The 15817-nt window shown below is 37.7% G+C and overlaps 1 protein-coding gene across 1 annotated transcript in view; it reads left to right on the forward strand.

Moving 5' to 3' along the window:
* CNTN1 (contactin 1) overlaps window positions 1-15817 on the forward strand; it is a 124837-nt gene that overhangs the window by 100705 nt on the left and 8315 nt on the right. Inside the window, exons 19-22 of the mRNA XM_068189984.1 lie at window positions 2383-2486; window positions 8617-8803; window positions 10257-10369; window positions 11505-11661. Of these exons, the coding sequence (XP_068046085.1) occupies window positions 2383-2486; window positions 8617-8803; window positions 10257-10369; window positions 11505-11661 (561 nt within the window). The remainder of the gene's footprint in view (window positions 1-2382; window positions 2487-8616; window positions 8804-10256; window positions 10370-11504; window positions 11662-15817) is intronic.

Raw genomic sequence — 15817 nt, forward strand, 5'->3', positions numbered from 1 at the left:
GTCAAATTACACTTAAGTATCCCTCCTTCCTCAGAGACTTTATCGACAACTGACTGATAAGCTCCCATGTGTTTATGTTAGGATTATCCATACCATGCCAGGAGTGGCAAGTGTTTGTATGGTTTCCAAATTCAGGGACATGGTAGAGCCTAGTAGCTCACAAAGACAGAGGAAAAGCAAATGTGCAGTAGTGCCAGCTTCCAGATAAAGGGGTCACTTGAGTGGCTGCTGATGTTCTGACACAGACTTTAGCAAAGTCCAGATACCTGATAAAAAACATTTGTGCATAAATGATCCCAGATGCAGACTGCAAAAGAAATAGAAGCTCAGTGAACCTACTTTTTTAATTTCAAGCACAAGAGTACAAACCTTACCAGTAGGGCTCACAGCTTCTGTGCAGAGCTGTGACCCTTACTACTGCCTATATCCAATTCAGGAACTTCAGGGCAGGTTAGAAGGAATTTTTCCAAGAGATGTAATGGAAGTTACTCTGAAGAGCATTGAGGAGAGAGTTGTCTCCTGGCATCAGAACATGAACAAAATCACTTCCATACCTTGTGGCATGCTTTCTGGCTGCCAGCCTGAACTTTGTATAGTTTTGCTTAGAAGATAATTGTGTGATGACCACTATATTTTCAGTGAAGAGAATATATTGTGATGATCACGTGATTTCTCCTTTTATTGGTAGAAATGGTGAATTAGAAGGCTGGAGGAAAGCAACTGATGCCATCTTTCTGGTTCAGGAGAGGCTGCAAAATATTTATAGAACATAAATGACAAATATGGATGTAAATTATTTGCAGCTCATAAACAAGCATGAGCAGATGAAATATTGTTAGAGTATTGTATCAGCAAAAGCCCTGGCAGCCGAAAGTTTTCAGAATGAAATTTTTTGGGAAGTTCTGTAATGGATACAGTAGAGAAGAGTCTGACAGTGATTTGGGAATAGATTTGATGATCACAACTATTCCACCTGTACTTCTGTACCTTTGAGTCAGCAAGTGATATTATTACTGTTAAATAACACAACTTCTCAAAGGTATTAGGGAAATCTTAAAGCAATATGGTCATGCAATATTCCATACAGATATGTATAAATATCCATATATACATAAATACAGTGGCAGCTTTTCCACCAAGTTGTGTATTCTATAATAGGTCTAAGTTTCTCTACTTGTAATTGTGGGCATTGTTATTCCCTTCAGTGACTAGGTAATTTCTGTGTTCCCACAGAATAAGCCAAGTTCCATGTCTGACAACTGCTAGTCATATCTGCCATTGCTAGTAGTGAGTAATGATTGCTAGTTATGAGTGCACAGGCCTCTTGCTTATCTAAATTCCTGTCACTGTGAAAACAATTTTGCAATAATGTATAATTTTTTTTAATTAGACATTTGCATTATTAACAGCCATTGAAAGACAATTACAAAAGGTAACTTTGCATATAAGATTATTTTGTTACCTAGGATACTTTTCATGAGAGATGTTAGTGATTTTTTTCTTAACAGTGGCTGTTTTGATGCATAGTTGACTGGATGCCCAGTTGGAAGGTGAGGTATATGAAAGCTTTCCTCAGCCAGGGCTGCCATGCCTGTCTGTTGCAACTTGTTTCAAAAGGTTCACGACAGAGAACTGTTGTTAACTTGGAAAACTTTATCTTTTACAGACATTGCTAAGTTTATGCCTTTCTTTATTCCTTACCTCATTTAAAATTCAAGCAGCAATGAAATTAAACTAGACTGTAATATTCTAAGCCCTGGATAAAAGTCTATCACATTATGATGATCTGTACTCTATTTTGTCTGCTGTTCAGAACTAAGAATGCAAACAAAATCAACCTTATGATGTATGCCTTCCTGAAAGGGGCTTTAGATTATTTCACACCTATGTTCAAGTTTGTATGTGCCACTGGACAGCTGTGTATCTAATATCTGTTCTCACAAAAAATTTGTATTATTAGGACTAAGCAACATACGTGAGTATTTGTGTGTAACTAACTTTAAAAATCTCATGTATATAATATGTGAGCTGCTGTCCCATTTGGTAAGAGATCACCAGATGCTTCAAAGGCTTTATCAAAGGCTATTTTAAGTTTACACAAATTTCAGCAAGAAATCTTTTGAAGCGTAAAAATACATAGTCGGAGCCAAGTAAAAGGATCATTGCTTTGTTTTTACAGAGTCATTTTCCTTACAGATCATCACTGGACTTGAAGTTTACTCAAGAAAAACCAGATTAAACACTAACACTTAGCTCAGTGATGTCAGGAAAATTATATAAAATACTGAAAATAACATAAAATACTGAAGTGAGGAGAATCCCTGTAATCAAGTATAACATTACCACAGGACCAGATTGTTTAACGTATGTTTCATCTTCCAGCGCCAACTGAAATACCTACAGATGTGAGTGTAAAGGTTTTGTCATCTTCTGAAATGTCTGTTTCTTGGCACCATGTTTCTGATAAATCTGTGGAGGGATATCAGGTGAGTTTAGTAGTGACACTGTCAATCCATTTATTCATTTACTGTCAGTAGTTATAGCCAACAATAATTCCTACTCTGGCATTCCATCTCTTAGAGTTCACTTCTCTTTAGTTAGCATGTTCCATGCAGATTTTACATCTTGAGAAACAGGTTATTTTTGGTGTTATGTACTTCATTACTAAAATAGATTAATAAATGTATGTTTTCACTTTTCAACTAACAAAAGGCACCATTATTTCATGAAAGAACATTGTGTCTTTTATGTAATTGAATGCCTACCTATAACTTAAAACATTGAAATTAAATTTTGAAATTAAATTTTAAAATTCCAACACATATGCAAAATTTTAACCAACTCTGTCCCACCTAAATCACAGCAGTTATTACTATATTTCACCCACAAACCCTATAGTAAATGGGACTACTTGAGAAATGTCAAAATCCAGTATAACAGAGACACTGCTATTGTGCAAGACAGTGATGTTTTCTTGATGGTTTCTATTCTCTGCATAAAAAAGAGCTTCGAGGCATGTTCCATCTGGTCCATCTCCATGGTATTACTAGTGAAAATTGTTTTTGTCCTTCTGCAGAGGTGACAACAGCCACCGGCTGGGTGCAATGAGAAGTGGCCATGTAGTACTCTAGCAGGGGAAGTCTTAACATCATCCATACACAGTGGATGCTGGCAAACTCTGCAGTGTACAATCTGCTTACTTTGGCTGCAACCCAAAATAGGGGTCTGGGTCTTTAGTTTGTTAGTGACTTACCTTGGGATTTAAGTTTTCAGCTACTTGAAGATTTCCTCTATGTTACAAAATAAGGACATAGAAATGAGTAGTAATCTCATGGAATGTATTTTTAAAATTAAATCTATGAATAAATAAGGGATACTTTGGTTTTTTTATTTCCTGATCTCTGTTTCTGTCTCCATGAGATTTATGTAAAACTTTTGTGATACTGTAACAAGAATAGTGTCCCATATAAAGGTTGACAGTACAGACATAAAGTCTTAAAATTACAAACAGAGGGCACTTAAATTCAAACAGGGGTTTAAAATTAAGACACTAATATCAGTGGCAACTCCTGACTTACTAAGGCAGCCCACTGGTTTGGTGTCTTATAGGGATTTTGCAGTTAGACTAGGATGGACAAATTGATGGTCATAGCTGAGATCTGTGAGCTGTGCCTGGACAGCCCTGTAGCAGCATTGCACGCCCAGGCTGGAAAGTCTGCCCAGAAACTGGAAGTGTTCACATGCAGAACACACACTTGGCAGGCACATACAGGGGACTTCTGGGAATGTGGAGAGTGACAGCTGCTGGAGAGTGGCAGCTGTTCTCTCTGGTGGATAGAACAGCAAAAAGGAGTGCTCATAGAAGCTGGGATTACAATTGTGACAGACCGTGAAGGTGGATGTTTAGAGTTGTAGTAGGGAATAGGGTAGTAAAGCAGGAGGGGCAAAGATAAATGTGGAAAGAACATGGTAGTAGAACATGCCTATAGGCCTAATGGCCATGTTTGGCCATTTTTTTAAATTTTACCTTATTTGACATAAAGACATCTGAGTTGTAGCAGGGGACATCAGGGGAAGAAGGGAGGAGAGAGGATTTAGCAGGAAAGCCCAGGATGAATGGAACAGTCAGTAGAAAAAAAGGAAAAAAATCAGAAAGAAATGTAGGGGATCTTTGGGCTGAAAAAAGAATAACTGTTAGAAAGGTGAGCTATCCTGGGAAGGGACCATCTGCTACATAGACTATGGATGTTTGGGGTGTGGCCTGGTTTTGTTAGCTGTAGTGTAATTTTATGCACCTATTTGTGGAGAAATACACTTTCACAAATCCAGCATGAACTGACTGGCTTGTACATGTACAGTGAGGAGCTACTTTAGAATATAAATTTCATCTTTTTTTTTTTCCTCTTTTTCTAAGACACTCTTCTGGTTATCAGGACTATGTAAAAAAATCCATCTGGCTTGATGATAAGCAGACTGGTAGTCCCAAATTACTGCCCCAAAATGCTCAATAAGGTGTTAATTCTGAAATTAACACCTTTTCCCCAGGGCAGTCACCAGTCTCATTCTAGTAGAGGGGAAGACAGCAAAAGGAAAGCCCATGCTTCTTCACTGAGAATAAAAAGAAAAACTTGTGTTCCAGAAGATCAGGGAACCCCTATGAGTCCTGAAAGAGCAGGACAGGGCAAAAATAGGGGAGGGTTGATCTGGAAGGTTAAGACCACAGATAGCATATGTGAAGTTGCAATAAAAATTGTGGTGGAAGGCATATTCAAAGTGCATTATGAAATTCTAGTGACTATCTCTGGAAGACTATTGGCACTGATAAATAGTTACCTTTAAATTACTGCTCAGGTGTAATGCAGGTTAATAGAAACCATCATTCACCAGAGCACCTTCTCAGTTTCCTTTTGGTCTTTATTATTTCTTGAAAATTGCATAATTGACTTTTGAATGCTAGAGTTTAAGAGGTGGGAGTGCCCTGAGCAAAGAACCTGAGGTATTTCACCTGTGACACAATGCTTCTTACACCAGGAGGAGTCAGATTTTCCTGACACTAATGCATACTGTCAGGATGACTGCCCCCATGGTGTTGAGTGTGAGCTGATATATTTTGCCATTACAGAGGAGTATCCTCAGCTCACACTTAAAGAAGAGATAAGGTATGAAAACTATCTCCATCCATATAGAGAATTTAAGATTGATGAATTCTTACAATAGACTGCTAACAGCCACATCTCTGCAGTGTATGCAGCACCGGTGACACTATCCGTATTTCGCACTGCTTCTATGCGATAGATGTAGGTTTATTTTATTAAACAAATTTATCACTACTCACCATCATTGTCTCTTCTAGACTGAAATATGCTATTAGCATTCTTTCTCAATATTAGTAAAGTATGGTTTTGTGTCAGTCCTATGTAGAACTTTCAAGAATATGGAAGCTTCTGTTTCATGACATTTGCAGAAACAGTTTCAGTATATTAAAGTTTGAATAGAGAAGACCATGAAGGACAGGTTTTCCCCTGATTGTAACACAGAGGGCTGCACTAATTCACGATGGCTAAGGGATTCCTTCATACAAATCACAATTGGCTGATTTCCCACAAAAACTGTAGAGCTTGGTTGAAATCCCCTTCTGTGTCCTCTGGGTATTCATTGCCTATGGATTACCCTAGCAAAGTAAATGCAGAGCACCAGGAATAAGAAGGCTGTCTGGGGCCACTATATTAGCTCTTAAAAAAAAAAGAGAGGCTACTCAGTAGAGTGGGGAAATGTGACCCCTTGAAGCAATGTGCCATATAATTCCAAAGGCAAGAAAGAAATTTCCAAATTATTTCAAAAAAGTTTGAAATTATTTAAAAATAAAGTGAAAAATGTAGGAACAGTATAAAGAAGACAGTAGTTTTCTTAGCTCTCAGGGAAGTAATGTTGTTTTTTCTTTTCCAGGAGTTGTTACAATGTTCCGAATATGTAAATATGGCTGTGTATTAGAGAAGCACTTTCTGTGTTCATGACATATAGGTCACACAGTATAGGACTAAAGTCCACAATATTGTAGCGAAGAACTATTGTATTTGGGATTTAAATTTTATTTAATTTTAAAATTGTATGACTTCTGTTTGAAATGTAGTATGTTCTCCATGAAGAAGTTTGCATTTTTATTCATTGTTCTCGTTTGTCTTGTTTGATGCTCTGTGTTACTCTTGTATTACACCATTAGCCTTCCTGTACTGCAAATGAACATTAAGATTGTTGGAAGCTTTGCAAGGCAGAGGAATTCAAAGGCTTCCAGAATATGCCACATGATTAATAAAAGCTTCATATAAAGTGTGTTTTCTATCTTTAGATAAAGCTGTTACTTAATTAACATAATAGATCATAGAAAAAAAATTATTTTCCAATGGCCAGCTAAAATCAACAACAAGGCTACTATTGGTCCTGTCATGGTTAATAAACTTCTGGCCACCTAGAACTTTACAGACATTCTTTTGCTGCAGGCTAGAAACTTGTTTGAACTTAGAGATAGACATGACGTTCTCTAGCTGCTGATGTACACGCCCTCTCTCACCTGAGTCAGCCACTTGCAGTTAACACCTTATGGTGTTCAGCTGGTTGCATTCAATGAGACCTGCTTATCTACAACAGTATGTTAATTATAATCATACAAAAGAAACTGTGACTTGACGATAACTATCAGACCTTCAGGTGAAATGGCTGTCACAGTTTCAGATCCATGCCAGTTTGAAACCATTCATCTGGTGGAGGTTGCCACTCTCTTGCTGAAGCCTGCAGAACAGACTGGGTGCAGAGGCCTCATTTTAGGGTAAAGGCTGTTTACTTGGGAAAATAGGCACATTTATAGTAGGAATTTTATGTGTGACTGCCTAAATTACAGCAAACTGATGTTTAGGAATGCTAGTGGATGATACTTTCTGAACAAAATGCAGGACATAGATTTATAGAACTGAAGATTATATTTTTGTGCCTGCTGGAAATCAGGTGTGCATGCTGAACTTAAAAAGCAAATCCAGTTTGGTCTGCAGGGACAGTGTGATTCTCCCTGCAGCAGGAAAGAGTGAGAAAGACCACTAAGATGTCAGATTTATAGTAATCAGAGTGAGTAACCTGTAACACTGGTGAGAAGGACTGTGGCAAAAAACATTGACAAGAGACAAGTTCCAAGAAGTATTTAGTTGACAGTAATCTCTGTGTTGTGATACTGTTCTCATGTCCAAAGACATTTGAAGTAAGTAAAGAGAAATCCCCTGCTAAATCCCCTGCATTTCTCCTTATTCAACTGCAGCATGTGTTCTAAGATAAAAGAAAGCAATATTTTTTTAAGTATTGTAATTTAAATTTAAATGAGAGAAAATAAAGCCTCACCAAACAAGGGTTGAACCCACAACTTGTAAAGAAGAGAACTTGTGATATTAACACTTTAACAGACTATCAGTTCTTCTAACCCGTTTCTTAAATGAAGTTTTCATGGACAACTAATGTCAGAACAGAAGGTTAAAGTGCTTACTATTTAAAAGACAAGAAGACAGGATACCAATAATGTCTTACAAAGTAAGATTTTTCCTAGAGCCTGAATTTACCAACAGTATTAATTTCTTCCTAAAAAATTTAAAACGCCCTCATGTAGCATACACAAAATTCATTATGAAATCAGGCAGAAGCTGAGGGTGAAAACACTCAGAATCAAAATGCAATGAGCACGGCTTTCTGCTCTTTCAGGTTTGTGCAGTAATTTAGTCTTATGCAAATTGTTATAAACCAGACAAAACCCAGAGACTGATGGTGTTTCATTCTCATTTGCATCTCACAAGGCCATGCGGAATAGGACCCTATGGAATGGCATCACTCCATAGGAATTACACTGTTTTCACCTGGTGCTTTGTAATGCATAATGAACTAAAGTAGGATGGAACAAGTTCTTTAGAAAAAAAAACCTAATGGAATTTCTGTGTACTCTTAATTGGCTTTGGTTTTTAAGGTGTTACAAGCTTACAGTCATGTTTTTCACATATTTTAAGTATTTTCATGTACTTCATCTACTTTGACAAATGCCATATTGTGCTATGAAACCTGATTGGGTTTAGCTGAAAAACTTTAGAAAATTGTTACATACAGCTATCCAGACCTACACATGCAGCTAACATGATTGAATACTTTGCTTTCCATAGATAGAATTACAAAAGGCTTAAATTTGTAAGACATTCAAAACAAAACACACCAAAAACATTCTCAGAGTTTAGTCTCTACTACTGTAAGAAAATAGTACTGAAGTTCAGAGTAGAATGCAAAAACAAAAGAGCAAGAAGAAAAAAGTCTTGTTCTTTGAAGGCATTATCCAGCTCCCAGTGACTTAGCTGGGAGCAAGTTAAACCACTGTGAGAAAAGTTTAATAATGCATTCTACATTTATTTCTGTTTCTTTATGCCTATATACAACTTGGTTAAAATTACAACCTGTAGAAGGAATTCAATGCTATTGCTATTAGATTTCTTCTAGCTGGCTTATATCTGAATATATAGTATAGAAATGCATCCGTTTTTTAACATTTCTTTATGATTAAATATCTTAAATTTAATCCTCCAATTGCCATGCTTACAGATTCGTTACTGGGCTGCTCATGATAAAGAAGCAGCTGCACAGCGGGTACAGGTGAGCAATCAAGAGTATTCAACCAAACTGGAAAACCTGAAGCCTAACACTCGCTACCATGTGGATGTGTCTGCCTTCAATAGTGCAGGCTACGGACCTCCCAGCAGCACCATTGATGTTGTTACGAGGAAAGCACGTAAGTAAATGGAACATTAGGTCAAGTATAGTCATGTCCATCATGTTTTCAAACATGGCTTCTCATTCATATACCAAATGTTCTCTCATGTGGTATTGCTTCTTAGTATGAAAATTTCTGCTAAAATTCTCCTTCCTCTCTTGTTGCCATGTATAATGGGGATATCTTACAAAAGGCAGTAAAGAGGCTAAGATTATAGGCTCAAAGGAAGGTCATCTGAAAGCTCAGATCGAGTTTCTCAGGGCTTTGTCCAGCTGGACCTTGAAAACCTAAAGAGATAGAGACTGCACAACCTCTCTGAGAAGTGTATTCCGGTCCCTGACTTATTCTGAGCATCTAGTCTGAGATTCTTTATCAATAATGTGTGTTTTTGTTACTCGTCCTCCTGCCATGCCATCCAAGAGCTTGGATCCTTTTTGATAAACTCCCTGCTAGGACAGGGCACTCTTAGGTCCCCTCCAAAACTGTCTCACCTCCAGGGTGAACAAGTGCAGCTCTTCCACCCTCCTTCACAAATCAAGTGTTCCAGATCCCCATCAGGTTGGTATTGCTCTGTTGAACTCACTCCAGATTACTAGTGTCTTTCAAGCATTGGGAATCCCAAAGCTGGACACAATATTCCAAATGATGAGCAGTAGAGACCAGCTATTACTTAGGCATCTATACACTGCTTTTTCGTTTGGTCAATGATGATTGAAATGTGACCAGCTGCCATTTTCATCAGCAGCAGAGCAGCAGATTCAGGCAGCCTTGAGAAGTGGGTGATCTCAATCTCACTCTAGAATTAACATACCATAACAGGTTTTTGAATATTGCTTCTGACTCAATGAGGATATCTATAGCACTAGCATTGACTGAGCAATGTAAAAAAAGCATCTTGTGTATTTAAAACACAATTATCTGGGCTAAAAATGCATACAACTAATTTGAGGATTTCTGTCAGTAAGTAGTGTATTGTGCAACTTGCACCTGCAGGATTCATTAATAAGAGTCCATTTTATAAGCTCACTATGGAAGTTACAATTACTGGTTTCTGCAGTGGGGTACTGTTATTTCTGCTGATCTGAGTTAAATGATGTAGAAATGGCTGTAAATAGTTGATTGAATATTTGATCTCAGTGAATAAATATGATTTGCACCACATTTCTGGGAGGTTCTGAAGGTAGTTGCATGCTAGCAAACACTGGTGGTCAGCAAAACAGTGAAGGGTAATGTTGGCCACTTCCATTCTGGCAACACAGAAAGGCAGATCCACAATGCAGCCACTGCACAAAGCCATCCAAAATTGCATGGCTGGAGCTGTAGCAGTTCATTCCAGGAAGGAGACTATCCCTTGCTCATATATATGGCAGCCTAATTTCCATTTTCACATTTTTACATGTCTTAATAAAAACATCATTGAACGTTTATGAAATCTCATTTATGTGTACATTATACATATGTTGCTTTTCAGCTCCAAGCCAACGGCCAAGAATTATCAGTTCTGTAAGATCTGGTTCAAGGTACATCATCACTTGGGATCACGTGAAGGCAATGTCAAATGAGTCTGCCGTTGAAGGATACAAAGTATGATATCTGAAAATATCTTTAATCTTTATGTATGCTTTGTGTAATGCATTTTATAGACAGTGCTGAATCTTTGTACGTAATCAGACTTACACGTACTTGAATGCTGAAGAGAAAGGTATCATGGTCAGCAATTGCAACCATCCAGTAGGTCTAGGGACTTAGACAATATGATGAGAAAATATTGGGGCACTGAAATTCGTTCGCGTGGTAAACCATATTATGGGAAAGTTCATAGCAGTGACTGCAGCAACCTCATTTTCCACATGATCACATTTATTCCCTGCTGGCTTAAAATAATGCATAGAAAAGTTATACACTTCACAGTTTTTTATTTTATCAGTATACCTTGTTCCAGTTATCCTTTCCCATCTCCATGGGGGTTACAGTTCCTGAAAAATGAGTTTTTAAAGTCTGGGAAGGTAGGTGAAGGGAAGGGACCTCTCTACCATCATTAGATACAGTTACTCTGTAACACAGCAAGTGTATATACTGACTATAGGGCCTATAGAAAACTTCAGCTATCAATTCCTGTTTAATGTTGCTGCTTGCTTGGTAGTAAGAAAATTAGTATCAAATTCTTCATTTGCATATTTGATTGAGGAGTTGAACTCTTTCCTGGGAATTGCTAATAGTGTTTCACAGAGATTATTTCAGAAATAAATGGGATATTTTCTAAAGGTCCCACAAGACATGTACCCCATTTGCAATAATTTAGCATCATTGACAGTTAATAATAAAATTGATAATTGTCTCATTTATGAAAATGGTTGTAAATTTTATGTCAGAAAACCCAGCCGAGTTCTCATATTTTTATTCTCAATAACAATGCCACCCTGCATTGTTATTCTTCATCACTTAATTACTTGAGTGTTAGTGCTAAAATTATTTTTCAAAAGGTGGCAACATTTTGTAACAGAAAATGAGAAGACATCCTGTCTAAATTCACCTTGTGTAAATATGGAAAAAATAGTATTAGCCACTATGTTTATATATATATGTGTGTATGTCTGTATATATAATGTTTCATATGAATAAAAAACTAATACTTTTTCATTGACACATTGTATATACAGAAATATATCTTCATGGAAATGTAACATTTCAATAACTATATTTACCATGACTTCCCTAGGTACTTTATAGGCCAGATGGACAGCATGAAGGCAAGTTATTTTCCACTGGAAAGCACACGATAGAGGTCCCAGTCCCCAGTGATGGCGAATATGTTGTTGAAGTGCGAGCACACAGTGAAGGAGGAGATGGAGAGGTAGCCCAAATAAAAATTTCAGGTGAGCAGATAACTTCCCTTTTTCTTTGCCACACCTCTTGGAAATTTTGGACTGAGTGTTTTCTCTTACATGCTATTGAGAGATGGGCACATTCAAGATGGGAAAGGTAGCCCTTCAGGAGTGACTGCACTGAGAATAAGAGTATATCTTAAAACATTTTTGAGGACTCTTAGCACACACAGGACACTTCTGTAGCAGTGTAGCTCAATCCTAGAAGCACTGCCAATCTTCCAAATACCAGAGTGCTTTTACTGGGGTCCCCAGTTAGGCTGCCACTTCTATTAGTGTCCTACAAGCATAACTACATGGTGGAGACCTCAGGATCTAGGTGTCATCTTGCAATAACCCCATAGTTCTTAACAGCTTCTGCCTCTATCTCATTCCTCTGTCAACTGTCACTAAAAGGAAAATAATAGAGAAAAGGAGTGGTCCGCAGTGATCCCCAGACCACTTGCCAGGGAAGTTCCACATCTCAGTGAAAAGGGGATCTGTGGCATAAAAATGATAAATAAGCAATGAAAAATGAATGCTCTAATTCAGTGTGGTCTGGATGATTGATAAAGAAGAGAAGGGACCGTGGCTTAGGACAGTTCAAATTGGGCTCAATGTTGACTATAAATACAAGTCCAGACATGGTCTGTGCATCTCCTTCCTGTTAGTTTTTTATATTAAGTAGTTCCTTGGCACTATTTGGTATGAAAGAGAACATATGAATAGATATCAAATAATTGGATAGTGTCTTTGCAAGGTTATAATTCAATCACTTTCATTGTATTCTTGTCTTTTTAATTTAAAAAATTAACTTGGGTTTTAGGAAGGATTAAATGTCAACAACACTCTTGTCACGGAAGCAATGCAATTATTATTGTGGCTTTTTAGAAAGAACAATGCTTGTGCCATATTACTGTGAGGCAGCTACTGTGAAGCTGCCCATGCCTGAAGGAGTGGACCTCCCATCTGCAGGTTTTTAATAATATATACAGCTTATATCATCTGGTGTGAGCTTATGAGTATGCCATTTTTGTTTGTATGAAGTTTGTATTTTGTGTGTATTTTGTTCTAATGAACATCTGCACAGTTGACATTTTTTGCCTCATTTTTTTATCTGTGTTTTTCTGGCTTTGGTGTCTAAGTGTTGTTTCCTTTTGTAGCTGTTGTTAGATTAAAGAGTCTTTTTGTGTCTAGTACATTGTTCCCATTAAGAAATTTATCTATACTAGCAGAGCGACCAATCAAATGTTTAAAACACTGTGTGCCTTGAATTTCTCCTCAATTACATTGCCATCAGGTCTTAAATAATTTCATCAACTCTTTTCTTCACCTCTCCAGCTTCTGATACTTCCTTTAAGACTGTAGATACTATATATGCACTGTGGTCAACTCAGCTGTCTGCAGAGATATTCTTGCCTCCCTACACTTAACTACTTCCAGCATTATTCATAAAAGGCTTTCATTAGACATTTATTACCTTTCATGGAGCTCTGAAATTATGTTCTTGTTTGTCCAGCACCATCTCTAAATCCTTCCTGAAATCCTTGCTTTCCAGGATACAGTATCTCATCATTTTCAGAGTACCACTTCAGTGTCAGGTCTCTTTTTAACTTTGTGTTTTATTTTGCCTGTGACTATGAAAAAACACAGTTGGTTTGAATGGTTCAAGTCCCTATGCTCTCTGAATTTTTATATTAATGTGTTGTTGTCTCTATTTGCCATTTTGGTTCCATAGATGCTTACTTCTGCTGCTTTTGATATGAATATTTGGATTGCATTCACTCTACAGCTGTTCAGTATGGAATTGCACTAGAAATTTAGTGCCCATTCTTCAATAATTGTGGTCTGAAATCTGCTGGTGACTGAATTCTTAATCCATTTAGCGTAGTGTTAATTGTGTCTGCCATGTTCTATGAGAATATTTTGGGATAGTAAGTCAACCACTTAAAAAAATGTGAAATATATTGTTGTATTATCATACACCGGGACAATATATTTTAACGTATTTTATGAGCTGCAAAAACATTGAGGCAACTGCTGTCTTCAGGACATGTCCTAAGTATCTTTGTATCAAACATGCATTGCAACCTGCCATTGGTGTGGTGCAAAGACCCTTTAGGTCACAGCTGGCAGATTAATTGCCAGACCAAAAGCATCGTGTCAGTACAATATCAAGCCCAAGCTGATAATCTTGCCAACACTATGACCTCTCCCAAGTATGCCTGTACAGAATTAGCACCACTGGGAGAGTTAGCACCCTGCAAATGCTGGTTTGCAGAGTTTTGCATTGAACTGTCTTCCATGCTGCTGACAAGTTCTCATCCATAAATTCTACCATACACCAGCTAGACAGACAGGGACTGTGCCTCTGGTGACCTAGACAGAGGCAGCATTCCCTGGACTTAGTTAAGGAAAATTTGAAAATGAGACAAAAGGCAGGGTAATCTCTTAGGAACACGTAATATACAGCCAATCAGGAAAGAATTTCAAGTTATTTCTAGGCTGCTTTTCCAAAAAGCAGAACAAAGTATAGTTTTAACACCTACACATCACAAATTATGTCTGTTAATTTTTATTCTTAAGGAAATCTTCCAGTAATGCATTAGTGTTTAGAGTAATCCCAGAAGAATTATAGAGTAGTGAAATTTTTTTTAAATTACTTTTTTTCTCAGAGAATTGCAAAGAAGAGAAGATGTAGTTTGATAGGAATGCCTGTTTTGGTGCTTGACTGACCAAAATGGAAGTTACATATTTACACATTTTAATACGTTTTAATAGCTAAAGCAAAATATAAGGCATCTTACTAAACTCAGAGAGGAGTATTCCCTTACATGACCTTTAGACATCTGACTCCAGTGTTTGCAAACCTACCTAATTTCTTGCACAAGTGAATGGGGAGAATTAAGTAGATAGGGCAGAGGTTCCAAATAGCCTGTATGCTGACTAGGAATAGCAGGATCTTAAACAAAGAGTGTCTACAACACCAGTGCGTCATCCAGATGGGTTTTTTTCCTGCTGTTCACTGGGTATCAAATCCAAAGTAATCTACATAATATGGCTGAGTTATGTGTCTAAGCTCCCATTACAATCACTTCTCATGTGGGGTGTAATTCAGAATGTTAAACAAAGCTTGCCCCAGGATGTCCCTGGTAACCTGGGGCATCACAAATGCTACATCCAGGGACACAATTCTGACAGGCATGACATGAAATACAGGGGACCTGAGGCCTTCTAGGTAGGCAGGTTGTCTTGGTTTGGGACAAATTTGGAAAGGAACTTCCAAAGGGATGATTCCTTAAAGGGCAAAATTCAATGGTCCATCCCTCTACCTGTTCAGGCAATAAGCTTCCTTCAAGAAAAGAGGAAAAAACTGTTTATTTAACAAGCAAAGTATTTATAAGTATAAAAAATGAATAATATTAAACATTAAAACCTTTTGCTGTTTGAAGAGATGGCAAATACAGAAAGTCCTTCTGCAGTTTAGAGAGAGTCCTCTGTGGGTGTTTCTCAGCTCACTGAGTGTCTCTCAGTCCTTCTGGCACTAGAATGCAGCCTCCTGGACCCAGTGGTCCACAGGTATGAGCTCACTGGTTTTTCTGGGTTTTTGGTCCAGAGCAGGTTTGAACAGTTCCAGGAAAAGAAAAAGCCACAGTCTGGGGAACTTCTCTGCCTCAGCTAGCTAAAAACTAACTAAAAGCAAAGGAGAGCTCTGTCCCGCTCCCTGTCTGTGCTGCAGACAATGCTCATCGAGAGAGAGCTGCAGCTATTGTCTCTTTGGTTTTGAATACAGCCACGAAAAAATGCCACTGCGTTTCCTTCTGCCCCTACTTCGCTCTCGGATCTATTTTTAAAGGCATAAAACTTCTTTCTGGGCTAAACAGATGAATGGGAATACAATTCAGCATCATAAAGTCATCCCAGGACACAGGTGGAGGCCAGACAGGATACTAGCACACATCTTTCATCCTATATTTCAGGTTCAGGAGCACTAACTGGCCCTGAGGTCCTAACATAGGAATTAAAATTGTAGCATGTTTTAACTAACATAATTACATTTGAAAGTCAAATGAAAAAGAAACTAGAAGTAGATTTTATTTCTATCTCAATTCTTTGTTCAGGGGAAAAACCTTTTTTTGTCCTCCTTATCTTCTTCCATGTCACAGAA

This window comes from Anomalospiza imberbis, chromosome 5, assembly GCF_031753505.1.
Source record: "Anomalospiza imberbis isolate Cuckoo-Finch-1a 21T00152 chromosome 5, ASM3175350v1, whole genome shotgun sequence".
In the NCBI taxonomy this organism is placed as follows: domain Eukaryota; kingdom Metazoa; phylum Chordata; class Aves; order Passeriformes; family Viduidae; genus Anomalospiza; species Anomalospiza imberbis.